This window comes from Calidris pugnax, unplaced genomic scaffold, assembly GCF_001431845.1.
Source record: "Calidris pugnax isolate Ruff unplaced genomic scaffold, ASM143184v1 scaffold13, whole genome shotgun sequence".
Lineage (NCBI taxonomy): Eukaryota > Metazoa > Chordata > Aves > Charadriiformes > Scolopacidae > Calidris > Calidris pugnax.
In genome coordinates this window covers 9867634-9895268 of record NW_015090810.1, presented here as the reverse complement: position 1 = coordinate 9895268, position 27635 = coordinate 9867634, and the positions used below count along the sequence as shown (strand labels likewise).

Here is a 27635-nt window from a genome sequence, read left to right as displayed (position 1 = left end):
GGGATGATGCTCCCATTGGGTTAGCTCAGCAACAGCTACCAATCCATTCTAGCATTCCCATCCCAGAAATAATATTTTCCAGAAAGGCTTCAACTTTTTTCTTTGAAGATCCCAAATGATGACACTTCCCCTCAGTAGTTTTTTTCTCCAGCGATTGCCATTCTCATTATTCAAGATGCACTGGAGCCACACTGCTCAAGTTAAACGTGTCTAGCTCCAGTTCCCACCACTGGTTCCTAGTCTGCCTTTTCCTCAGAGATCAAAAACCCCACTACACCCTGCATGCAGCGGAGGTGTAACACCCCTCACCATTGCCTCTCAGGGATGCCTGCTAGCATCCCACTCAAGGGAAAACAGCTTTTGCAAATTTAAACAGTACTGGGTCATGTATTGGATGGTATCACTTCTGTCTGGGATGAAGTTACATTTTAGAGTTGTCTTCTTCAGAGGACAGTTTTGAGGGAGAAATAGTGAGTCTGCAGTGGGTCTGTCTCATGGAACATGCTTTTTGCGCCCGTGGCCTGTACTGGTCGGGCTTGGGCAGCTGCTGTTTCCCATGGCTCTATACAGCCAAAAAAAGTCCTTTTTTCCTTCCTGTCATGGGAGGGAATGCAGAAACAGTACTATACGCTAGCTGAAGCTGTAGTGCCCAGATGTACCAGTTATTTGTCACAAAAACAGCTGTGACCTGCCTCTCCTTTTCTCTTCTACCGCAGCAACCCACATGCATTAGAGCTAATTTTATCCTGGGAAAGAATATTTTTTTCCCTCTCAGTCAGTACTCTATGGATGAATATTTTTTTTCTTTGTGATGTAGAAGTAAGTTTTCTAAAGTCAATATGAGAGGGAGGAAAAGATAGTATACAAAAGATAAACTTTGTGATTGTCACAAGGCCCAGCTATTTTTGCAATGAAGCTTCTAAACCATTCCCAAACAGCACAGTATCTGTGAGAGGATGCAGCGCAGCAATGCAAAACAAAAACACCATTTCTGCTGCGATTGCATATTTCTGTTTGTAGCTATCACATGTCCTTTCTTTAAAGTAATGCCAAGCACCACAGTGAATTCCTTGTCTCTTACCTTGAGGTATCGTAGAGCCAAGCAAGCTGCTTTCTGCAGCTGGAGGTTGGGCTGGGTTAGTGCTTCACAGTAATAAATCAAGGCCTGAAAAGAGATAAAGAAGAGTAGCGATGAAAATTCTGATGCCTGTGTGGAGCGAGGAGGCATTGCTACCCCCTACTAAAGGGAGGGGGCTTGCAGCCCACCGCCTGGACAGTGAGCCCATGGGATGCAGACACACAGCCCCTGCTGTGGGTAACGTGGAGGGATAATTCCCTACAGCAGATCCAGGCCAGGCCACGAGTTACAGCTGAGTAGTCTCAGGCCAGCTTTTGTCAAGGAAAAGTTCACCTTAAAGTGAGAAGCACGCTCTGGCACACTTGAGGGCCTTTCTGCATAATTCACCGAAGAGATTTCAATGGGCCTCGGAGTCTAAATGTCTCAAGAGCTGACCCTTGAGATGGTCCCTCTCATGAAGGGACAGTAATAAACAGGCTGGGATGGACCCTAGGGGGACTGCAAAGAACTATTACAGGGTTAGCATGAGCTGCTAGACCAGTTTACTGCTTGGCCCTAGAAATTATTAGCTACTGCTGAGCAAACAAAACCAGTGTGAGCAGCAAATCTCAGTGGCTGTCGGCTGCACAATGAGCTCATCTGCAGCATAAAGCTGCATTATGCCTTTATACAAGGCACCCCGTGGTCCTTCCTGCAGGCAGTGAACCAGGTGTCAGCTACACACACCTGTTCCCTGTTCCAGGAGGTGGCTATATTTCCCCAAGATGCTGCCTCCATGAAGCTGGGGATGGAGCAGGATGCTATGAGGTACCAAGAGGCTGTCAAAATGGAAGATGAAGTGGGAGGATAAACAAAGAAGGGACTGGATCAACAGAGAAGAGCAGCAAAGACTGAACTCCTTTTTCTTGTCCCTCTGCCTTCTTTCTGTCTCTCTTCCAACTGCCTTTTCTTTCTCTCTTTCCTGACAGGAAACAAGAAGGATAGTAGGGAAAGGTCTGCCATGAAAAGGTAGAAGCCAATCCCTAATTTCTTCTTACTCCTTTTCTCCCTTCTCTTCAACTTCTGTGTTTAATCTGGGCCTACTTGTTGCTTTGAGTATCTCTGATAGACTCAGATCTCACAGCTGAGCTGTGTTTGCCCAGAGCAGTCCATCCCCTCCAGAAATGGTGGGAGATCCCACAGGTGCTAGCCTCCTTTGGGAAAAAAATTAAAATCTCAGACCTACGTCTTTGCATGTTAGTGATGCTGGGAACTGTTTCCTTGAAGCCTTGGACTGAAGCCAAGCCTGAGGGAGGCCAGCAGAACTGCTGAAGTGTGGAAGATAACTGGAGAGCACAGCACTCGGTAAGTATTTGCAGAGTTTGGGGTAGTACCTGTTTAGTGTAATGACAGGTAGAAGCAGGCTGGCAGAACGACAGAAACAGACTTGCGTATTTGCAGCAAAATTAGACAGGAAATCCCTCTGGATCAGCTTAAATCAAGCTTGGAGCAATTATTTTATATGCATAGACATTTGAGACACACAGGCAGAAAAAATGTCATGATGATACAGGTCTCTTATGTGACAGGTGATTTTCTGCCACTTACCTTCTCCCTGAAGTGCCTGTTTTCTGCAGTAGCTGTCAGAAGTGATGCCACCGTCTCACTGACTTCATTTTTATTTTCATTGAGAAGTAAAGCCAAAGCTCTCAAAACTTCTTGCTGTGGTGGAAGGTTATTGGAGTTTATTTTGGCCACATTTTGCTGCAGTTTTCCATCTTTCACTGACTGCAGCACCTGAACCACAGAAGCTGGAAGTGCAAGAGGAAGGTCCTTGTTACATACTTTACCCTTTTGATATTTCAGACTGCTCCTTTCCCTGCTAGCAATCCTCAATTTTTACTATGCACACAAAGAACATGAAAAATCCACACCTGAGCAATTGCTATGGATATATGGTGTGTCCGCACTGGTAATTGTTGGGGTTTTAAGTTAGGCCAGTTTCTCAGATGTTTTTCCAAAGGAAGAGATAAGTAGATGGGTTAGGTGGGACACTGTGGCACTTACACCTACCCAGAGTTAAGGGCCTACCTGTCAAATTTTCACTTGCTCCTGGAAGATGTAAAACCTCCTTATCACAAGTGAAACCCAACATTGTCAGTGTATTGCCTTCCAGGGCATCTTTGTGAGAGCTTGTCCTAGGCAGATTGATGTCTGCCACCAAGAGCCAGGGCTAATGTGTTTCAGAGGTGGGCTGAAACGCCTTTTTCCTTCCACATTTTTGAGCAAAAGCTCCCCAGTATGCCCAAATAAAAATGGAAACCAGGCAAGGTTCCTCAAACTCCCTTTCAAATAGTGAAGAAGAAAACTTGGGTTGCCAGGGACTGCCATCTAGCACCCTCTGTGGAGCATCTGCTTCTCTCTTTAGCTCTTGGTGGCAGAGCCTGCCAGACACTGATCCCTTGGCTCATGAGCAGAACTCAGCACTTCAGAAGACCTCTCCGTAAAGGCTGATAAAAGATGGGAATGTCATCCAAGCTGTGAGCACAGAAAATGGTCCCAAGACTTTGGGGCTAGCCCACCACCATCACCATCAGCCATTTCCTAAAAACTAACTCTTTCAACATATTTTTTTCCCATTTGAAAATGGAAGTAGAAATAGAAATGACTGAGGGTCTATCTGCATCAGCTCCTTTCCCTTGATAGGTGCAACTGTTCAGGTGCATGCAGATTTAACATTCAAGGGACTTTTTTTTGTCTCCTTTTCCCTCTTCTTTTGTAAAATCAGTCTTAGAGCCAAACTGGTTTGTGCTGAGGACTGAAGGACACTGATGTACTTCCCTGTTAGCCACCAGAAATTATATACCCTACCTTCTTTTGCAAGCTGCAGCAAATAGCTTCCAAGGTCATTAACATTGTGGCTGGCAAAATAGTTGTAATACTGAAAGACGGTAATGATCTCAGAGGACATGCTGGAGTAGAGGACGGGCTCCGTTCGGTCCAGGATCTGAGACACCAGGATTCTGAAGACTGCAGGGAGCCATGGAGAAAGGGACACGTTAGTGAGAGCAAAAGCTGCTGGCAGAATGCTGCAGTCCTCTTCAAAGCCAGAAAGAACTGTGTTTGCAGAGCCAGGTACTTCCCAATGTTTCTAACCTCAGCTGTGGTTAGGTTAGAAGCCAGACAGGCAGAAAGTCTGTCTAGCTCCAATCACCAGAAGGTATCTTTCTAAGAATGAACCTCTGCCTGTTTAGGGATGGCTAGTGCAGTTTCCTATCCAATACAGCAACCCTTCTACCCAAAGGATGTCCTGAATCACTAAATAGATATGCACACACAGAAGCAGGATTTGGCTTTGCTTGTCTTTATGTTCCTGCACGAGGATGTGGCAGGCAGAAAGCTAGTCTGAGGCACCGTCTGTGAGAGCTGTAGCAGGGACCAGGAAGGAGAACACTGCCCTGGGTAGGAGAAGTTAACCCTTCTCCCTACACCTTAGAAGGGGCATGCACATTATATAGACACGTAAAATTAAGTGCAAGGATTCCTACTTCACTTACAAACCTGTATGTAGGAACAGTCTTACTTTCCAATTAGCTCATAAACCTTAAAACAGTATTTTCTTTTCTGCTGACCTCTCCTTTTTCTCCTATTCTGATCTGATTGTTTTTGGTCAAAACCATTTCAAGAGTTGTAGCATTAGTTTTCGAATGAGATCTTAGAGATGTGGTCAAACAGACCTTCAAGGGGTTGGAAAACTAAGCAATGAAGGTTGGGTAAAGCCCAGTACTCAACTGTTCTCCATTTTGATGACCAACACAATTTTTTTGCAGCAGTTAGTACCTGTTTCTGCAAGTCCTGGACACTCCTCATTCACAGTGGCGGCAAAATTGATATCCAACTGCTTCATCATCTTGTCTGCAGATGTGTGATACACTCCTGAAGGGCCAGTACACTTCATCCAGAAAGCCAGCAGTGACAGCTTCTTGTGGAACTCTGGAATTGCTGGAGGAGAAAACAAAATGAACAATGAAACAAAGCTGTGCCAGACACATTGACTTCCAGAAGAGACAAGACTGTAGGAGTAGAGGAATTCTCACCCCAGCCCATGAATGGACAGTTATCGTTTGGCGGGTTGCCCCAAGCCATTACCTTCACAGAACACAATCGTGATCACCCCAAATTTGTAACATGTCTTTTCTATATCCTGTGGTAGGATGTGAGAAAATTTGCTCCTGATCCAGTCCTGGGTACTGATGTCTCATCCTTTTAGACACCACAAAATACTAGGGGAGCACCACAAATGGTCGGCACAAGACTGGTTCCTGTCCTAGCACTGCTTGGGTGCTACCCTAGCCTTGGGTAATTCACTCAATTTTGCCTCAGTTTTCTCGTAAACAAAGTAAATACAATATGTTCTATTTACCCATCCTTCCAGAGTGCTCATGAGGGTGAGTAACTATGTGTTTGTCAAACTCTTCCAAGGTATTAAAACAGATGCAACAACAAGAAAAATAACTAAATAATTCTCCATCTGGACGACTAAAAATGAAATGGATAAAATGTTCAAGGAGTTGTAGGATCTGCCTCTAATGGTATGAAGCAGATCCTGCCTTTCCTCAGGAAAGAGAGCTGGAGGAAGAATTTGGCTCTTCAGAGGTGGCAACATCCCCACTCCACCACAGCAATGACCTCTGTCCATCTTCTGCACATCAGGCAGGTTAAGAAGTCTTTTCTCTTCTCACCTGCTTATTTCTGGATACTAGCACTGAAGATAGAATAAGGCCCCTGACCTGTTGTAGTGACTGCTGCGTCTGCTGGTAACTGTGAGTCAGCCCTTAATATGGTGGCATCTGCTGCAGTGATGGTGAGTTCTGCACAGAGATTGTTTCAGCTGGAAGGCATGCCCAAACAAATGCTTTTCAGAAGGAAACCCCCTAAGTTGTCTCTTACCATCAGTAAGGGAGGTGATGTTTCCCAAGTTCTCAGTGCTGATCTCTGCAATATTCTCCATCACGAGGGTCTGCCTTGACAGCTTATCCAGGAGGTCTCTTGCCACAAACGGTGTTTTACTGGAGAACACAATTTGCTGGTGAAGACAAATGGGAAGAGAGGAAAAGGAGTCATTGAACCAAAAAAAAAACACCTCAAAAAACCAAACAACTCCAAAACACCTGACACTTGAAGAAGTGCAATGGCAAATTCATTGCCTGGAACCATGGGATCTCCTTAACTTCAAAAGTTTTTTGTCTCTGGATATTTTATGGTCGTGATTGATAGGCATTGTTGCTTATATCTTTAACATCTACATCCAGATGCAGGCACTTGAGTATCCTAGCATCCATTTGCATATATAATTTCTAATTTACATGCTTTGTGAAGCTAAAGGAATCCATCATAAGCCTTAAAGCCAGAAGAGAATACTTGTCTCACTTCTGCATAACATAGGCCGTGGACTTTCAGGACATACCTGCCTGGAGGCAGACCACAGGTTGCTCTTCCTCTACACCGTTTCGGCTCTGATCAACTACCCAGGTGCCTTTATTAATTTTATGCTTTTGCCTTGCTAATCCTCCCTGCTGCTGACATCTGCATTATTTTCAGCAGTCCACATAAACATTGTTTGTATCAAATCTGCTCCGTGTATGGACGTAGTTCAAGCTCACCTCCCCCAGCTGCATATTTACCGTGTGCTCCAAAACCTCCCTTTTTCTCATACTTGGTAGAGTGTCCAGCTCAGCACTAAGAATGCTGGAATCAGGCTTGTTCTGTATTGCTTCAGTGGGCCTTTGGGAAAACAAAGCTAATTATAGCTAAGATGGAAAAGTTGAATAAGTGTGAAGAGGAAGTTGTAGTATGTTTTGATTCATCAGGAAAACCCTGATGCCCTTCCTTGCTGAAGGTTTAAAACCACATTTGCTGTGCTTGGGCTCTAAAAAAAACCACAAACAAACTCTAAAAGGTTTTGCTAGTTTTAGTTTTGAGCACAAACGGACAATTTTGATGCACCAGAGGGGCTGCCAGGCACTGCCTTCCCGGTGTGTGTTGCAGATAATCTCTCCACCTCACACACAGAAATCCATTTCTGCTCTTGAACATCACAGCTATGTCTGGGGCTCAGTTAAACAATGGGGCGACAGGCTTCTGTTTTATCTCTGAAGACATGGGCTGCCTTAACTGGGGCACCAATCTCATTGAGGACCTCCCAGTGAAGCCAGCAGACACTGGTAACCCAGAGCACGGGCTGCCCCTGTCATCTGTTGTGTCACCCGTCGGCTCTGCTGGGTGGCACCTGCAAAGTGCCCCAAGGTTTGCAGATCAGGTCTGCTTTGAGAGGGGTGAGGAACGGAAACGATGGAGGCTTTTCTGGTTACCTTCACCCCAGCCTGGTGGCTGTCCCAGCCCTGCACTCCCACTACCTTCCAGGAGCAGCACTGACCTGGTCCCTACCCCATGTTGATGGCACACCAGTGCCCACTTGGAAAATTTTAAAATATATGCCCCCCAAAAAAGCTGGGCCCGGTACCTGAATAAGCTGCGTGCAATACTGCAAGTGCTTAACTATGGTTACATCGAGGCTGTCGTTCCCCGTGGTCAGGGGCAGAGGGCTGCCAGCCACGCTGGTGCCCACACCCGTGTCCTCGGTGAGAGCTTCGCTCAGGTGGCCTCTGGCTTCTGGGTGCTCCGTCCTGTAACTGGGGAGGGATGAGGGAGGGAGATCAGTGCGGGGCCGACCAACACCACCACGGCAGACACACACACACACACACAGCTCACTCAGGGCGACGAGCAACGAGCACGGCAGAAGAGCTGGAAGCCACCAGAAACCTCAGGATGAACACATCATATCGCAACGGAGCAGTGCTGCCCTGGCTGGGGCTGGAAGGGCTGTACCCACCAAGGGGTTTGCCTGGAGCGATGCGATGCCCTTGCCACCAGACCTCTCCACCCTGTGGTTACTGTCCCTTGGTGGCAACAGTTTTCCCCCATCTGTGGGTGAATCACCTCCCCAGCCGCCCTGGGTTGAGCACCGTGACAACTCGTGTCATCCCAGGCCCTGAGCTGCTGAGAACAGCTCTGCGCTTTTGGTGTCCCCCTGCTGCCAAATCTAACGCTCACTGCGGGAGGGAAGGAGAGCCACTGCTGGAGTAAGAGACATGATGTTTTCATACGCTGTTTGAGGCACAACGTGTACAGCTTGCTTTGCCAATTGTTTCCGCAAGAGCGCAAAGCTAGTCTCGCTGTGTTTTAAATCATTATTTCCAATGTTGCCTTGTTGCACAAATGGTCCTCCCTGCGCTTTAAATGCAAAGCCCGAGGTCAGTCCCCAGATGGCAAGTGCAATCGGCTGCAAGTTCAGAAGTTTCAACACTTGCAATCTCTACACTGAGTCACACGCTTACACATCTAAAAATGGAAACAGGAATCTACACTGTCCAGGGATGAGCCAGAGGGGAAAAAATGAAATTTTAACTTCTATTTGAACTTTAAAAGATTTTAGCTGCTTTCTAAGTTAGCTTATAACTAACTTAATTTTTGCTGCTTAAGTTAAATTTATGCTAAAATGCCTGGTTAAAGCCAGATCCTTGAATCAACGCAGACTGAACTGCGCTCAGATTGCCACATTAGCAAGCAACACATTTTTCCAAGTTTTTTTCCCCCACCAAATCTTATTCTGGAAAGAGGATACGCAGTGACATTTTGGGACCTGAATGGTGGTTGCTTGTTGGTACTCAAAATTGTTTTAAACAGCCCACAATAAGCTGTGAGATGTATAGCTCCCTGGTTGGAAAGCGTGGGGTCCTAGGGAGCCGTGTTCTTTTCTTTTTTCCCATCTTCAGTGCCACTTACGTGCCTGCTGGGCATCACGTCAGCTCGGAGGATGCAAATATGCTTTTAGGATCTAATGATTGAAACACAGCATCTTAAGGTTACACAACAACGGCAGACCACAGCACAAACACCACAGATTTTCTTTCTTTTTTTTTTCCATTTATGATTTTTTTTTTTCCCTCAGAAAGACCAAAAGTGATGAAAGAAGGGCAGGTAACACACAGGGCCATGAACAGAGTACCAGTCATCACTCTTAGATTCCAAAGGAAACCTACACCATGCTGCTTAAATCTGGCCCTGTGTTACTGTTATTGACAAGCTTAATCCACTGCAAAGACTCATTCGGCTAGAGAGAAAAGACAAAGGGAGGGGGGAAAAACCACAGAGGAATTAGTAATTACATCCAAGGAAAGCCAGGTCCAAACCTATGTCAAGGAAGAGGCTCTGCCAGTATTGATGTCAGCTTAATTTAATTTACCCTTCTTCTCTGGAGGACAGATTGAGCATATTTGAACAGGAAAAAAAAGATCCTGGAAGCTAAGATTTTGTATGCAGCAGCCACAGGGAACCCTTAGACCCTATAAACTTATCAAGGATTAGTCAGTCTTCCTTGAATAATGTGTGCACCGGGATCCCCTCTTAGCGACAAAGAGCTAGGGTGTTGGTTTGGCATAAGCACAGCTGGCAGTTACTTCAAACTTACCTATTCTTCTCAATCTCAGTATCTGAAAATACTGAGTCTGCACCTCCTCCACCATTACAAACCTCCACACCACCACCATCCTCATCATCAAAGTCAGAGGTGTTCAGGAAATCAAAGCTTTCTAAAGCACTTTCAACTGTTAGACTTAAACTGGAGGACCTGCTTCGGCTTACTGCTGGCTTGCACTGCAAAGGCAGAACGAACCAATGAAAACCCCAGATATTAGCTACTACTGAAAGAAAAGAAAAAAAAAAGGATAAAGCTTAAAACTTTCAAATTCTTAATTTTATTTTTAAAACTTCATTTTATTGGGTGTTTCATTTCAAACCTTCATATTCATAGCATATACAATCAAAGCCTGAGAACTGGAAAAACACTTCCATTCCTCCTTCCCCTCCATTCTACCCCCTCTCTTCCCCAAAGGAAAACCCTCAAAGGCAAAATTCGATGTGTTTTATAGGAACGAGAGTATCATAGAATCATATGGCGTTGGAAGGGACCTCTAGAGATCATCTAGTCCAACCCTCCAATATCTTGAATGCAAGTGACGCAGCTTTCGGCATCCTCCAAAAGGAGAGATGGCAATTAACACACTGGAAGTTGAAAGAGGAAGGCACGTCCTGTAATTGCTGTTCTAGCTACAGAAGCCAATTTATACATATCCAATGGCACTATCAGATTTAGTCCAGATGTAACTCCAACGGACCGTAGCCAGGAATGAATCTGGTCTCATATCTGCAGATTTATTCATGGGATGAGAGGGCTTTTGTAGCCTTTGAAGCCACATGGCTTATTAAGGTAAAGCCAATCAGGCACTGGATTCCTAGGTGGCAGAGAAAGGCAGAACTGTATCTCAGGAATTAACGGTGCTAGAGCTGGGGGAAGCCATCCCATCTCACTGCTGGGAGAAATGCGACAGAAACCTTGCTGCTGCTGTAGGAAGTATCAAAGGCCCTAGTCCCGCGTGGTGATTCATCCAGACAGGCCCACAGATTTGCTTCCAAGGTCACCTTCAGGATCAGATGTGGCTTGAGGGATCACCTCTGTTGGTTTGTACAATGACTTCAACACCTTTAGCGCTACGTGATTATTTGATCAGAAACAGCCAGGAGCCACCGGTGCCATTACACAAATTGCATCTTCCAGTCACAGGCAGAAGCCAGGACTTTGTCTCAGCTTGAAGAATGAAATTCATTGCCCTCCGAGTTCAGCCTCAGCACCAGCTTCTCTGGAGATGAGGAGACCTGGAGTTCTGTTTCCAATTCGTTTGCACACAATATTAATGCTGTGATGGTCGTATGTTAGCACTTAGGATGCTTGGTTCCTTAAACTGACCGTAATTAGCTGATCAAACTAACACTTCCCAACACATCTGTGACACAGGTGGGTGCTGGATCCTGCTTCCTCTGCAGCACCGATGGCTTTAGCTACCATTTCTTTCAGGGCTGGTGGTGCAGTTTCTTCAGGCAAAAGCAAACAGCAACCTGTGGGCTTCTCCTTTTCCCTGCCCATTAAATATGGCCAAGAGAGATTTCTTTAGCCACAGCTGGATTCCAGCTCAACTGTTTTGCATGGGGAGCCCAGCAGAGCTGCTGGCAATGCTGAGTGTGGGTCTGCAAGGTGATCGATATGTCTGTCACTCATAGATAGAAGAAGATCTGGAAGAGGTGTCCATCTCAAGCATGCAGGAATCCTGTCTGCACAGGTCCATCCTCTCTCCCCCCATCCCATGTCTGTCCCTTTGTAATTTCTGATAAAAGCAGTGTAAGCAAATTGTTTCCATTGTCCCTCTGCTGTTTGGATAGTTGACCTCTTTGTACAAGCTGCAGAGCAGCCACAAAGTTAAAAAATAACAGTAATGGTAGCTTTGCCTGCTTGAGCCTCCTTGGGCAATACTGCAAGAAACAGGGTCTGTAGGCTGTCAAAAAAGCACTTAACTTGGGAAAGTACCATGCAGCTAAAAAATGCCAATGGAAACCAGGATGTTAGCAAAGTTTCTTCATAAAAAGATAATGCTGAAGGATAAATGCTTCTCTCCTTCCTCCCCAGCCATGTTTTTTGAATGTTGAGGCTGAAGTCACTAGCAGGCCAACTTGCATATGAATATGAAGCATTTGAAATTATTGTTTCCCATATAATACTCTTTGCACAGTAATGCGTCCTGAGTTGTTATTCATGGGGGAGTCACAGTGATCAGCAGTAAACATATAAACAACACACATGCAAAACCCTTTTCTTCTTTCTAATTTTCAACATCTTCTGTCCATCCTGGTGTAATGACAGGATGTCTCCCATTTTACAAATGGATGGGGGAAAAAGGAAAAGGCTTGGAAGAAGCCTAGGCCAAGGGGGGATGGCAGCCTTCAGTGAGACCTGTGCTTTTAAATCTCTTTGGCAATTTAGAAAATTCAGCTTCTATGGCTAGAAGGCCTGATCCTCAGCTGGTATAGTTTTGCACATGGAGTTCAGGGGTACTATGCTAAAATACAGCCACTGAGGATGTGATCCACAGATTTCAAAGGCAGAAGGTTGGCTATAAACTGATCTCCAGTATGGGACAAGCAATGAGTTCATGAGTGGTTTCTTTATAGAAAGGTATAATTTAATTAAAACCCCTCTGCTATGGCACCTTTTTCTCTTTCCCCCAGGTTTCAGGCAGATTAAAAGATCCATTGCTTGAGGATTCAAGGCTATGGTAAGTACATTGCCAACAGAAGTTTAAAAATACAACACTGTGAAAGGATGCTCAAAGCAGGAACAAATCTACTGCTACTGAGGAATTTTACTGATCTCCAAAAACCCTACTTTGATGTTTGTGAGGAAGGGGAGGAGATTCTACCCGCTAAGATTTTCTTTAGGGTAGTATTTTCTGAAAACGTACTCACTTTTAGGATGTCATCTAGATGCATAACTTCTTGGTCCAGGTCCTGAAACTCTTTATACTGCTCTTTATGTGGCTCAAGAGCTAAAAGAAGCCCCTGCAAGGCTTCCTCAATGCTGCCATCGAGATAAGACTTATATCCTTCTGACTCCCCACTAATCGATCCCTCACATGGCAGCCTCTCCGGGGTCATGGGTGCCTCTGCTGATGTAAGCCTTTTCACCAGCTGCTTCGTGATGTTGCCCTCATAGGTATCCAGCTCCACAGGCTTGAGCTCGGAACCTTCATCCGTGTCCTGCAGGAGAGACACCGGGACGCTCGTTTCTATAAAGACGTGATCGCTCCCAGCATCAGAGGTTTTTTGGCAAACTTCAGGAGCTGGCCTCGGGGCGGCCTTGTTCTCAACCACTGCTCCCTCTCCCTGGGGCGGCAGGTCCTTTGGCTCAGCCACAGAGTCTCTGCGGGAGTCACCGCTGCTGCAGTCCAGGCTTGAGCTCTTGGAGGACTTGAGGGCTCGGCGCTGGCTGGGGGTGGCAGCGATGTCAGGGCTGGAGCTGACGTGAGCAGAAGAGGACTCGGCTGACTTGGCAGGGGGCACGCGGTCTTCGTAAGGCAGGTCGCCAAAAGTGAAAGAAAGAGGCCGCTTCTCGGTGGCCACCGTTCCATTTTCAAAGACGTCATCTGGCAAATTCGACTGAAAAGATAATAGAGAAAAAGGTTTTCATGCAGCACTGGAAACACACAAAAAAAATAATACAGTATGTGCCTGGGAAAGAAAAATGCAAGGAAAAAGATTAAAGAAGCAATCAAGACTTGAGAGACAGGAAAAATATTTCAAATCCAACTTCTGCTTTCATCTGGCACGGCTCCTGATTTCGGCAGGAAAACTGCTGGAAAACTTGGGCTCAGCATCTCTCCGGTAAACTGAGAACTCCAGGAAGTGTGTTCCCAGAACAGAGACCCAAATTCTGCTCATCCTACCAGATTCCCTCGGACAGCACTTCCAGTGCATTGCTCTGGGTCCTGCAGCATGTCTCTTTTTAATGGGGTTGTACTTGAGCCACCTTGGCCGCATTTTCGCACCTGTTATAGATTTCCATTGTGTTTATTTTCTAACTTCTAAAGCAGCAATCCCTACAATTTAACACAGCTTGCTCCAAAAGTTTCTCTAGTGTCATAGCATTTTAATGGTGATATTACTATGCTATTTCTTTTCTGTTAAAAGTATGTTCTGCATGTGGCATGGGTATCTTCAATAACTGCTGAACATAAGTTTCACAGGAATCCTGTTCAACGTGAGCTTCTGCCAAAATGACAAAGAATTTGTGTGGTGGTGTATTGACCATGACATTGCTCATTTAGGAAGCAAAACCAGCACATATAGGACCCAAAAATGATCACAGCATCTCTCTGACTGAACTAAGGGGAAAAAGTCACCGCAGGAGTCACAACCTGTCTATCTGACCTATACATTTTGCTTTGTTGTGTGGCAAACTCATGCAAATGCACAGCACAGATGAAAGGCAACTACTATTTTGCTGACAATTTGATGGAAAGAACATATTAAGGTGCATAAGGTTAAAGTGTCCAAAACTTACATCTTTTTCCCAGCACTATTAGCAGCTATTTTCCTTAAATATAATTATACTCAAAGGTTTATTTCTTCTTCCCACTGAAAGGGGTATGCTTTTAGCATCTGAAAGTCAAGTTATTAGGCAAATGTATAACATCAAACAGTGCAGCTGGCCATTTTTAGCTTGTATGTTGGCTTGTATTCCTGCCCCGCTCTCTGCCCACAGATACTTGGTTTCTGATCATTATCCCTGTTGAAACCAAGAGGAATTTTGAATTAATGTGAGCAGCATGGGCTCACAGTCATGTTCTCCCCTCTAATCAGTCAGCAAAATGAGTGAGTTGCAACAGAGGGCAACACATGAAGCATGCGTGGGAGCAGAGATGCCACATGAGGACTGAAAAAAATCCTTCACCAAACGAAAACCAGGACTCACATATAGCTCTAGCCCTGCTTTTGGGCTTAGCCTGAGCGATGGCAGGTCACTAAAAGAGCGACTGCGACGAAGCTTGTCAAAGAATGTGTCTTGCAGAGCATCTAAGATTGCCAACTTTGGCCTGTCTTGGAGGGGATGCAGCCATTTCTTCAACAGTTAAAGCAAAGAGGGTGTGAGGAAGGGCAAGTTAAATGAAGGCTTTGTAGCAGAGTACTAAATTACAGGCATGGGATGCAGCACTTGTAAAATTCATATCTGTACAGATGGCCTATTCAGTTTATACCCAGTCCTGATTAAGCATTCAGAATTTGATTCATGCAAAATGTAGGAGCACCCTGTGAATATCTTCGGTACAGGGGCAAATTTTGTCATGGGATACATTAAAAATACTAGTGCTATAATGTTTATTATTGTCACAAAATGAGCACACATCTTATAATGATAGAATCATAGAATGGTTTGTGTTGGAAGGGACCTTAAAGATCATCAAGTTCCAACACCCCTGCCATGAGCAGGGACAGCTACCACTAGACCAGGTTGCTCAAATAAAGATTATTCAAGTATTATAACAGTAAGGCAAGAAAAATAAGTATGCAATAATTGGCCACAAATTTTCAAAGATGCCAGGATCACAGTCACCTTCTTTTAGGATTAGCAGCTAGGAATGAACTTGCTTTGTAAGAATTTGTAAGGGTAACCTGCTGGAACCAGGGGAAAAAAAAGGCTTAGACATGTAAAGCAACGAAGCATTTGCAGTGTTTGAACTGCTCTAGGGCTTCTCATTACATAAACATGAAGCCAAAGAGAGCTTACAAAGAATGAGTGGTCCTTGAAGGTTGGCGTTTCAGGAGTGCCTTGGCTGTACATGGACATTCTCCTCTGCAGAGCAGATGCCTTGCTCACATTTCCAGTGGACGGGGTCAAGTCTTCCACATCAAAGGGGCTACGGACACACAAGCAGGAAGAAAAATGGTTGTTAGGCTGAGCGAGAAGGAATTTCAGGTCCATGGAAAGGACTTTTGAAAAGGTGGTTTATTAGCACATCAAAACCCAAAGGTAGCAGGTTTTTTAACAGAAGTGTTTAAAAGAAAATGTTGTTAATTAGACAGCAGGCTCAGAAGTGTGGTTTTCAGTTCTGATGAAAGTGTTCTACTCTCAGAAATCATTTATGTAGCCTAGTCTGATGTTATTCTTCTCACATGAAAAGTATTCTTGGGTTTGAGTTGACAAGTGCCACACATACTAATGAGAAAGGTGCTCTACTATTAATAGAGCTGTTGCATTATAAAGGAAACCAGAAGCTGTTATTGCCGGCTTCATGTTTATTGCATTACATGAAACAGCATACATGACTGTAAAAGCTAAAAGCATCAATGCTTCTTTAGAAATGACAATTACCAGTTTTATTAAAGTGCCATGAGAATTGGGTTTGAATCCTAACACTCTCTGCTTACCTACACTGACCAACACAGATACAATCATTTAGGTTGGAAAAGGCACTTAAGATTCTCAAGTCCAAACATAAACCTAACACTGCCAAGTCCATGGCACTAGACCATGGCCCTCAGCACTACCTCTACAATAGACAGTGCTAGATTTCCCACCACCCTGATGGCATACAAAGCCCATAAAAGCCCACTTTTAAGGATGGGCCAGCTTCTGAACTTAGCTATGCTAATTTAAACCCAAGGCAACACCCCTGTACTTTACACTAACAGTAAATTTTTTTAATGAATATATGACTAAGTTATGCCCCCTTCTCGAGCTTGGGGAAGAAGTATATACGTTACACAATTCCATGATCTGCCATCACTATCTGTTTCACATCAGTACTCACCATGCCTATTGTCACAGCTGAAACCAGGCACAACTAAGAACCTAGGCACAAACCCATCTGCCACAGGTAACACCGGGAACCTGTGGCTGACTGTGAACTACTTCTCCTCTCCCAAACTTGGGCTGCAATTCCTTCCCCATCTGCCTCAGCAGGGAAGAAAAGGAGAGAAAAGACCACACGGACATTTTCTCTTCGGTTGAATTTTTACAACTGCTTGACCCAGTTACCAACTAGCCAGATCTACTTACTACCAGGTGATTTCAAGGTTCAGCTTTATTGTGCCAAGGTCGTTAATGTCTACTGCAACCACCTGAGGCCGAGCTGCAAACAGGTCTTTTGTTTCACATGTGACACTTCCCACAAGGATGTGAGTAGCAAGTCCTTTAACTTCTGTGACCTGTAAGAGAGAAGAACAAGATATTTAGGACCACACAAGGCATTGCAATCCTTCATTACAAAACAATGGTGTTGATTTTCTGGCCTGGACCCTTTGCTAAAAGCAAAATATGACTATGTTTGTTGCCTCTTCGCTACTTAGAGGGAAAATCAGGTTATTTTTTTTAATAAACATGTAGTTGTATATGAACATGCTTCTATGTTTTCTTCATGTTTTTTACAGATGTCAGAAGAGAACAACCATACATGCTCAGACTAAGGGGCTCTCCAGCCTTGGCATTTGGTCTTTTGCAGTGACCATAAGCAGAGCACAAGGGACGAGTAAGAACAGGGAGCACACATTGGATGTTTTCCTGTCTAATACTCTCTCAGCAATAGACAATTTTCATGGCAGGCAATCTCCTGATGTAGCTGGCCTACTTAGTAATTCCCAAGGGACCTCTCTTCTATGTATTTGTCTGCTGTAACTCTGAAGCCGTGTAATTGTTTGCATCTATGCTGGCCTTTGGTGAGGACTTCCACAGATCTATTGGTGAGGAACCACCTCCATATATTTTAGAGTAACAGTAGAGTAGAGCACTATTCATACTTATAAGTATCAACCTGAAAATTCAGAGGGAGAGTTACATATGCAGCTCTGACACACAAAGAAACCTTTGGCTATTTGAAAGTCAGTTCTTGAGCCTTTTATGTGAAAGTCTTTGGCCAGAGTCCAAAAAGGGTAAGAATATAGACATTCACCTTAATCGTGACAGGACTCTCATTTGAAGCTCTTGTGTACTACAAGAAAGGGTTCTCTCCTAAACTTCCACCTTAAAACTGTGTTGTTAGATTGGGGAGAGTGACTCACATTGTGTCACAACTTGACTGTCTATGAAAACTTACAGTCTCACACATTTGGGATCATTTTCTTGGTGGTTTTGTAATTGCTTGCACATTTTTTTTCATGAAGGTTTTGTAGTCTGCAAGTGGGACATTTCCCATGAGACTTTCAAGACACTCCCCTCTTTGAGCTGCCTCAGCAGGGACACCTGGGATAATTATAAGCAGTAATTTCTAGACAGGAGTCAGGGAATGGGTATCTTTGGTTGGAGGTTTGTTGGAAGGAAAGCACATGAGCATGTGGACCTTCACCCAGCAGAAAAATGTGTGGGGAGACCTGGGCCAATGAGGGGATGAAGCAGGGGTGGAAAGACTCCAGTTTGGGATGAAAAGTTGCTGCTGACTGCTAGGAGTTGCAAAAGTTGCTCTTTCCCTGGAGAATGGGGCATAGATTCAGAGGAAAGCAGAGGCTTGCAGGCATTAAGAAATCTGGGGAACTGCTGTGCTGTAGGAAGCTGCCAAGAAGTTGGAGTGGTTTTCCTACAGGCCCACATCTCACTGTGAGCAGAAACCTCACAGGGCTGCTGTCTCACACTGCTGTTGTTCTGAGCTGGGTGGTGGGACCAGACTTCAGGAGCAGTGAGATTTTTGGGGGTTGGGTTTGTTGTTTTCCTGAATGCTGTTAGCAAACAGGTTTCCAGTGTTCCCTCACTTTGGGACAACCTCTCCCACAGGGCTCCCAAACTGATTACAGTCTTGTAGCATCTAGATTGGACAATACTATAGCACTCCACGCTTATAGGTGTGCTGGCAATACTAATTATGGCTCATTTCCAAAGAATTTAATGATCTGCTGCTGCATTTTTTGCCTATGGTGCATGAGAAGGCAGCTTCTTGACTGCTGCCTTGCTTGCAGGCAAAGGAGTTAGCACACGTACCTTAATGGAGATCAGCCCAACAATGAGAGGGAGGAAAACCATTTCCTCCCCGTCCCAGCTTTGCTTGCCATTCACTTCTATTTTGCCTTTCAGTTTCCACCGCTGGCGACCGTAGCGCATGAAAATCTGAAAAAGAAAAATCCTCTTATTTTCTTGAGAAATCTGCTCTCACAATGCACAAGAATCAGAAATAGAATTGGGGAAGGTGTCTGAAGTAGGTTGGGAGAGTTAGTGATATTGGTGCTGCCCTCCTGTTTCCTGTCGAGCCAGAAGGAAAAGGTCTATCCTGCAGGATCTCTGCCTCTCAGGTCTCCTAATCACTCCTTTTGATAACGCACCCCTCACCTCACCTTTCTGTAACTAGATGACTCCTAACAAAGAAGCTACAGGAGGTTTAACTCTGTCTACAGAAAAAGTGGCAGCGTGTGTGTGTGTGGGGGAAGATTTGGGAGGGCAGGAAGAAAGCCTCTGTGGTCTTTCCTAATACCTGCAGCTTGCTGGATCTGCTGCCTTCCCAGGCAGTGGAGGGGGTAGGTGGGCTTTTGGCCATCCACCATCAGGGGCCTCCACATCTGGGAGACTTTGGCTGGCTGGTGGTGGAAATGAATGAGATCCCACAGCACAATAACACAGTTTGAAGTAGTAAGAGCAGAAAAGCCCCTTCTGGGCTGTGGGGATGGGTGGGAGAGACCTGCACCAACTTATCGGCCCCACAGAGGGACCACATGCTGCTTGCAGGTGTGAGAGGGGCAGGAGAGATTTGTCACAGGGAATGAGAGTGGGAGCAAATGAAACAATGATCCGGACAGCTGGGAAGGACAGGCTGGGGGGATCCATAGTCAATTTGTGAATTTCTTGCAGGGTAAGCTCTGTTCTGGATAGAGCTGGAGGCTTTTATTTTAATCCATCTCTAATTAACCAGCTCATGATGTTCTCTACTGGAACGATCCAGTGACCGGAGATCCTGACACAGCCTCACAGCAGGTAACATCTGAGTCTCAAGAAATGTGTCTTTCTGCTACTCTGCTTTATGATGAAGTAAAGTCTAAATATTCGCTAGAGGATACTTGCAAGAACTTGTTGAATTTTCTCTGTGTGCATGTGATGGGACATATGCTTTTTTCCAGGGGAATTAGAAACGAGTAAGACAGTGAGAAGAATGCCCTTGTTCTGGGAAACACTTAAAAAATAAGGGGGTTTTGCTTGTGGGTTTGTTTTTGGTTTGTGGATTTTTTTAAAGTTTGTATTTTAAAAATTAAAAGCAAAAAACAAAACCCCAAACCAAGAAACAAAACTTGTAGTTTTCTGAATAGCCATCATTCAGTGCTCCAAATATAATTTTCAGGTCTTCCGACAGATGTCCTGACCTAGGCAGACATAAAGAGAACTGCAAGGCTTTTCAGAGAATGTACCGGAAAAATAATAGCTGTTTCTTGGGGTACTGATGTGAAAGGGCGACATTCATTGCGATACAAAAAGCAGCAGAAATCTGCTGTTCTTTTGCTCGTAAACAAACCATAAAGCAGCTCAGACGTACCTCGTATTGATCTCCCGGGCAGAGCCGAGCGAAGCCAGCCAGACCTGGGAAGGAAAGACACGGAGGGGCTGTTGGAGGGCCTGGGGCACCCCGGGGTGCAGCAGGGGGGTACCCCGGGATGCAGCAGGATGCCCGGGGTGGCTGCTGCCGTGCTTGGACAGGAGAGGGCGGCAGCCCCCCGGCAGCCGCTCGCCCGGAGGTGTTTATAACCCCCCTCTTAGTGCCCCCTCCTCACCCTCCAAACCAAAGCTAACACCACCCCCCCATACTAATTTTTTTCCTCTTCTCTTCTTTTTTTTTTTTTTTTTTTGGAAGAAGAGAGTTTTTTCAAAGGGCACTTCTGTTCAGTCAATGAGCAGCCCCTCAGGCAAATACACTCCAGCCACATCAGTGAGTGTTCTCCTAATGCTCCTTTGTGAAATAGTTTTGTAAAATGCTTCAGATCCTGCACAGTGGCAGCTACACTCTGGATATAACTGGAGATTGAAAAACCTTAGTTTTCGTTCTGCATCCTGTTTACCCATTTTGTTAATGTGTTCTATCACAACAATCCAATGCAATGACAGGACCCTGAATGCCCCCTGATTTCAGCAGGGTATAAAGACAAAGCAATCAATGACAATTGCTGAGACCCATCTTGAGACAAGAAATCCACGTGACTCTGGGAAATCACATTCGGTTTAGTCCACGTAGGTGACAGTGGGGCATTAACAGAAATTCAGTAACAATGAACATCTTCCCATCATGTCTTGTGGGATAAGATGCACCTTGACAGCTACGGAACAGTTCGCACAGTGGCACAGGTCTGCACATCAGTTCAGCACATGGACAGTCATTTGTTCAGGATGATTCCCTTGTTTCAAGGAGTCTTATTTTCTAAATCTTATTTTCTCCAGCTGGTAAGGAGACCCCCGTTTCTAGCAACCAGTGGCACTTCTGAAAAATGATATATGCCTGCAAAGCAAAACCACAGAGGACCACCCCCCCAACCCAAACCAACCCCCCCCCCCCAAACTAATTTTTTTTCTCTTCTTTTTTTTTTTTTTTTTTTTTTGGTATACAATTGATTGGTTTGCGGTTTCTTGCATATCAAAGATTTTGCACTTTCCAGCTTTTTTCTTTTTCCTACAACAGCTCAAATTATCCTGTAATAATTACAGGAAGAGAAGAAGCAGCTTCTTGACGTCATCTGGCTTCAGAGACCGAGCTTAGCACCCTTACTATCACGCTGCGTGGGCGAGCTGCTGATTACCATGTAGCACTTGTTGCCTAACGCTAATCAGACTGAGCTATAGGTTTTAAGACAGATTCCTTTCTAGCACATCTTAACAGAAACACAAGAGGGGCTCCAACTTTTTGGTGTTTCAATAACATCATTCTCATACAATCTGAGAATCTTTCAATAGTAAGTACATCAAGATACATGACTGACACCTGCAATACGAGATTTCTCCCATCTTTTCCCAGAGGGGAAAAGTCATGCAGCAAAGAACTTGTGCTATATGTTTGCTTGATTATCTAAAATTATTTTTTAAAGGTAGGACATGATGATGATATTTCCATATTGGCAGTGTACATATGAAGTGGAAACTTGTGACCATCCCGAAATCCCAAGGATGTTACCATCCTTCTCCTGTCCTTGTGACCTGTTCTTCTACCAGATGCAACTGGTTGGTCTTCATTAATCTAATCCGCTTCCTCCACAGAGGGAACCTCTCCTTTCACATCTCCTCAGCAGGCAGCTGTTGCACTTGTTCTGGTGCAAAAATTTACCCAGCTTTGCCAGCATAAGCCTAAAATTATGCTTCTAGTGTTGCAATGCCCAAAGAAACCAGTTTGAGGATGCATACAAAGCCTGTGGCATAGAAAGGAATGAAAACAAACTTTCTGAGGTCTTTGGGCTGGATTTATCCTAAAATGCCGTGGCTGAACATACATGGGTGTGTTAAAATCAAGGTAAGTATGATGAACCCTATGTTTCTTTATTTAGCAGGCTGAATTAGTCCTGTTAGCTGGACTCTAGGAGCAACTAGATCCTGCATACAGTCATTGCCTGTCCCTGTGATCTGCTGATCCTCCTCTTCCATTTCTTTGACCATAAAAGAGTTTTCTTTGCTCATCTTACTATGTGGCAGAACACAGAGGCCCTTGCTCAGAGCTCACATTACTCATTCCTTTCTCACTTATTTACTGTTTATAAATAATTTAAGCTTACTAGCACTGCACTGCTGCTCCTCTCTCCCCAGGCATGCTTTTATAAGTGAATTTGAGCTCTGATGGGACATCACTGAAAGCATCCGAGGAAAAGGAAAGTTCTTTTCTTTGCTCAGTGGATGGGGTGGGGGGAACGCATCTTAAAACTCCATGTGGACATTGACCGGAGTCGAGGTCTGTGTCACCCAGGCTGGTCAAGTCTCTTCAGCCTGATGAAGGGAGGACTACGTGCTGACTTGATTACAGGGGAAAAGTACTTTCACAGGACAACTTTTTGGTAACTGAATGGCTCTTGGGGACCAAAAGTACAGCAGGAGCCAATGGCTCTATTGTACCATTCCAAGTATCACACCTTTGTAAAAGCACCGTCCTGGGCTTGTAATGCAGGTCAGACAGGAGGTTGCTCCTGGTGGTGTCAGTGTCACTAATTAGGGGGTAGGGTCATTACGTGGCTGTGGTACAGTGGCAGGACACCAGTGTCCTTCATTGGCAAGGCCACCTTAAATTCGTGCAGCACATACACATCTGCTGGTGAGCTGGATGCTGGACACATGGACTGTGGTTGCTGGTGCAGGACTCAGTGTTGCAGAGCCCCTGGTGGAACAGGCCAGAGCATTGCTCTCCCCAAATGAAATGGCTGACCACTTTACCTCCTGCTCCCCTGGCACTGCCAACAGGTATTGGGGCACTTCCTTATACATCATAACAGGATAGACAGATTTCATGCAGGAACTTCTAGATTTCCACTGTAAGTTTCCCTGTTTAATTTCAACAGCTCATTAATCTTAAGCAGTAATCAAAGCCTGCCGGCAAATTTATTATATTTTTTAAATGATTAGGCTATTTTTTATTTTTTTTTAAATCAGCCATAAAACCATAGTGTGCATCCCGTGCTTCCTGACAGTACTGTGTAGGTTGGCTTGCTTTCAGTGTAAGTGAGAGAGGGCACAAAATAAAAATAACTTTCACTGGAATGGCTAGGAACAGATAAGCTTTGGGGAGAGGAATGCTTTGATTTTAAATTAGATCCTAAAGTTAGCTGGATATGCTGCAGTATAACATAAGGGGGAAGCTTGCTGTGTGATCTGCAGGCTTTTGTGCTAGAGCTATTGTGAGCTTCAGCAACAGGATTGTCCTATTGGATTCCCATTCCTAGGGAAAACTATCTAGATAGAAATCTTAGCTGTCCTGATTAGAGAATACTTAATGATACACCGTTTCTCTTTGCAATTTTCTAATTTGGGCTTCTTTACGCTATAAGAACTGTGCTCAGAAGTAGCTGCTGTTTGTGGTTTGTGCTCCACTCCAGCACGGGAGGCAGCATCTGGCTCCTCGACAGCCCTCGAGCTTTGCCAGAGGATTTGGGCACACAAAAGAGAAGGGGTCAGACCGTTCCAGCCCAGTCATTGGCGATGCCATGACACCTTCTGCAACGTGTCCTGCTGTCAGGAACTGCACATTGCACTGCCTTCACAGCAAGCAGGGAAAGGCTCTGAGGGACCTGGCCTGATGCCATTCCCTTTCTACACTGTGTGACCTTGTGCTTCCTTCGGTGTGTACACACTGCGGTTCTGCTGTGGGTTTCTGTTTAGAAATACCTGGCTCAGGCTCTTTGTGTCCCTCTGGTAACTTTACATCTATACATCTTTGACTGCCTTCCCAGTACCTAAGAGCAGAGCCTTTAAAACCTGAGTTTCGGTGCTGTGGGATGGGGCTAGGAGAACTATCCTGGCTGCTGCCCTTGTTTTCTCTAGTATGGAAGCCCGGACTATTTTAACTTGATTTAACCTAGATCATGTCTCATGCACTGCAACCCCTGGAGACAGCTAACTTACAGCTGTGACAGGGCAGGCAAAACCAAAACCCTACATGAAATCTATGACCTCTAAAAACTCCACCAGCAATACCGTCAGTTTTTTTAATGGGCGAGATTTCCAGTGAAGAATTAAGAGTCCACAAATGTTTAGATGCTGATTTTGTTTTACAGAACTATTTTCATGCTAGCGATTGAAGTTCCAAAAAAGATATCCCCCCACAATCTCTTCAAGACATTTAGTCTTAAAGCGATAACAGCGTTAACAATACCCAGTGATTCACTGAGGTTTCAGGCAAAACTGATTCTATTGTATCCATACCCATAAAGTCCCCTGTCATAAAGACAAGAAATAAAATTGAAAGGTGAATTCCACCGCTGAGTTATCTAGGTGATTAAATGGTAAACTACCCCCAGGTCTTTGCTTTTTTACATTTGTTCAAAAATAGTAGTAGTCAGAATCAGCAAAAGTAAGGGACTTAGAAACAGCTGATGTCAAATTAAGAAAGTATTTAGAACTTCAGCTCCACAGGCATTCACAGAATTTCCTAGTCATCTTCTTAAAGGATTATGGAAATAGAGGCAAAAGGTACAGCAGCCGTCAAAACTGAATTGCTTTGGCTATTAGGAGGAGTGTTTGTGGGAGGTAATTAGCCTTGAAAACAAGAAGCAGCATCTCAGAAAGTCTCTCTGTGAGTTTTTGATGTTCCTGTCTCTGTGATCCTTTCCACTGGGCAGAGGTCTAAGCTGGGGGTTTGAAGGCTCAGCAATAGGGTGGGGTGGGGGAAAACCACACCTATCATAAAAACACGTCAAACGATCACGTCCCAATGCCCTCACTGACATGCACAGAGAGTGCTGCTGTTCAGGGGGAACCAAGGGAAAGGTGAAAAGGCAATTACCTTTCATCTTGATGCAGAACTCCCCCAGTAGGTTTTCCAGCTCTGCTTCTATGGTACACATGTTCTGTGTCGGAAAAGAGAATAGGGAGATCAGACAAACCCTCTTTCTGCCTTTTTTTTTTTTTTTTAAGGTCTGTTTGGAAAGAGAAGCTGCTCTGCTAGGCAGCTGAAAGACATTTAGCAATAAAGTCAATCTGTCAGAGTTATCCTCGCTGTTTAGCTGGGTCTGGCCCTAAAAATGGCAGCTACGAGCAGCTCGCCCCAAAGCCGAATGTAACCCTGTGCTCTTCTGCTGCTGTGCCCTAATCCTCCTGTTGGCAGAGGGCAGTTGGGGCCCTCGAAGCATAACCTGGTCACTGTCCCAGTCCTCTCCGGCCAGGACATGTGCCAGCAGCAGCAGCTCCATGCCAGAGTGGCTCCCGGCATGTTTTTAATCTCTCAAGAAATGGGGACTATGTTACAGGACAAAAAAAAGACTGTGGGAGACAGGTACCAGCCCCTCTCCAGTTCTTCCTTCAGATTTCGGAAGGCTGTCACAGATGTTTGTGACACTATTAGACCCTTCTTCATCCACTGCCCATTTAATAAAATAGATGCTGATCACAGCAAGTACAACAGGATAGAAAGCAGCAGATGTCTGTATTCACATGGGTTCCAGCCAACCTGCAACCCCAAAATTTGCAGGCTGGGAAGGAAAAAGTTAACATATATGAAGGTTTGGGGCAGATTTGTTTTTTTTAGCTTGTGCAGCAGTTCCTGAGTATAACCCTGCTCTCTTAGAACATAAACATTATTATTTTAAGAAACTCTTTGGGCCCATGTCATCCATCTCTGTAAGTCATCAGGTATTCATCTGAAGATGAACGAAGAAATAAAAATTTCTCTTTGCTGATTTGGCTTTATGTGGATGAAATTCTCCCTGAAATCAGTGGTAAAGCTCCCATGGCCTTCAAACAGAGCGAGAGCAAAAGACTAAACATATGAGGATGTACCTCTGTGTACTCCTTGTAGCTCCTGTTGATTTCAGTTAAACTCTCCCGAGCTGCTTTACTGGCAGGAGACATTGCAAAGGCTTGCTTCATTTTGCTGGCACCATCACAGAGACGTCTTTGGATACAATAGGCTTCATAAAGCTCATCCACCTAGAGGGAACAATGAGGGCGCATTGAAAAAAAAACCTGAGAAAACCCAACAAAATAAAAGCAACAAACAATGAAGCAATTTGCATTTCACGGAAACTCAGCCAAACTGTTAGATCCATCGGGAAGGGTGAGCAAATGAAGCTGTGATACTGTTACAGTCTACCAAAATGAAACACAAGATAAAAATAACTTCCACTGTAAAAATCTCATCACAGCAACACCAGATGCTGCCAGCAATTCACCTGCTTGCCCCGCGTGCCTTTAACCATTTCCCTCCCTTTTCCCCCCTGTCTGGCCGATGTACAGTCGTAGCAGTAGGGCAGGCATGCAGCAAACTTCTCACATATATCAGTGTGGAAGAGCTCTTTCAAAGCCAACTGCAATGTTCACATCGCCAAAGGGGACTGGGTGTGTTAAATGGCACAATTAATGGGGCCAGCAATGTCTTCTGTATTGCTAACGCCAGCCGTGGATTGAGAATGTTGCAAATTTTGACTAATAGGTAATAATGGAAGCAGGGAGTGATTGTTTTGAATCCCCACCGCCCACCCTCCAGAAACTGGGAGTCATCATCAGAATCAGCACAGGTAAAGGGCTTAGAAACAGCTGTTGTCAAATCAAGGAAATATTTTGAACTTCAGCCTCCACTTATTCGTATAATTTCCTAGTCACTTTCTTAAAGTCCTTTGGCATGACTTAGGCACCCAACATTTAGTAAGCAGCCTGAAAGTTTTGCAGAACCTGCTCACACAGTGGTTAATGTCTCACTTGGATCTAGCTGCAGAGTGCAATGGATGTATATGTGTCTCATGCTTTGGTTTCCCTTTCCCTCTAATCCCTGCACTGAATGTATGCATTTACTCCTCCTGAGCTGTTCGGGAGGAGTCTACAGTGGTAGAGCTGGTGTATATATGTGTATATATACCAAATATCTACAGTATTATATATTTATGTAAACTTAATATGCCAGATACGGGAGATGTAGGTTTTCTAATGTGACTTTACCAGGGTGATGAAAAGGAAAGGAAAAGAGAAAGCTGCCTCTTCCTTCTGCTGCTCATGCCCCTGCTAAGATGGGGCGATATTTGTTTTTACCTAGAACAACTGTTTTCCTTTGTTATCTCTGACATCAAGCCTATTGCCCTGTGTCCCATGGGGCTCATTGCTCAGTAGTGAATTTTCACAGCAGAGTTCCTCCCTATAAAAGCATCCAGCGCCTTGGCTTCTTCAGTCTACGACTTTGTGTTGCTGCATTAGAGATGAGCCCGATGTGACGATCCGGGCGTGTTCCAAATCCCATTTTCCAAGCCTGCTTAACTTCTAACAAAAAGTGCTGTGGCTTACTTGTTTGGAGTGGGACTGTTCTTCCTGACAGCTTCAAAGCCTTAGGTTGACTTTTACAAGCCGAGCTTGGATACCGGGTGGCCAAAGCCCCCGATTCGAGGGATCTCTAACCAAAACAGGGGCTGTTTTGCAAAGTGAAAGAGTTCAGCCAAGGGTAATGGAGGCACAGGTAGCGTTTTGCCATTTCAAAGTTACAAAAAAAGCTTCTTG

General features: G+C 44.7%; 1 protein-coding gene across 4 annotated transcripts in view; it reads right to left on the bottom strand.

Annotated features, from left to right (window-relative positions):
* Window positions 1-27635, bottom strand: part of FAM65B (family with sequence similarity 65 member B) — a 71618-nt gene that overhangs the window by 4454 nt on the left and 39529 nt on the right. For 3 of the 4 annotated variants that reach the window (XM_014938631.1, XM_014938632.1, XM_014938633.1), the window contains exons 7-20: window positions 25932-26081; window positions 24940-25003; window positions 20011-20054; window positions 18474-18599; window positions 16566-16714; window positions 15294-15423; window positions 12476-13165; window positions 9591-9775; window positions 7581-7749; window positions 6008-6143; window positions 4898-5059; window positions 3929-4087; window positions 2666-2868; window positions 1082-1165 (exon numbers count right to left, since the gene is read on the bottom strand). In XM_014938631.1, coding sequence (XP_014794117.1) covers window positions 1082-1165; window positions 2666-2868; window positions 3929-4087; window positions 4898-5059; window positions 6008-6143; window positions 7581-7749; window positions 9591-9775; window positions 12476-13165; window positions 15294-15423; window positions 16566-16714; window positions 18474-18599; window positions 20011-20054; window positions 24940-25003; window positions 25932-26081 — 2451 coding nt within the window. Of the gene's footprint in view, window positions 1-1081; window positions 1166-2665; window positions 2869-3928; window positions 4088-4897; window positions 5060-6007; window positions 6144-7580; window positions 7750-9162; window positions 9234-9590; window positions 9776-12475; window positions 13166-15293; window positions 15424-16565; window positions 16715-18473; window positions 18600-20010; window positions 20055-24939; window positions 25004-25931; window positions 26082-27635 lie in introns of all 4 variants that reach the window. The other variant, XM_014938634.1, reaches the window with a different exon arrangement.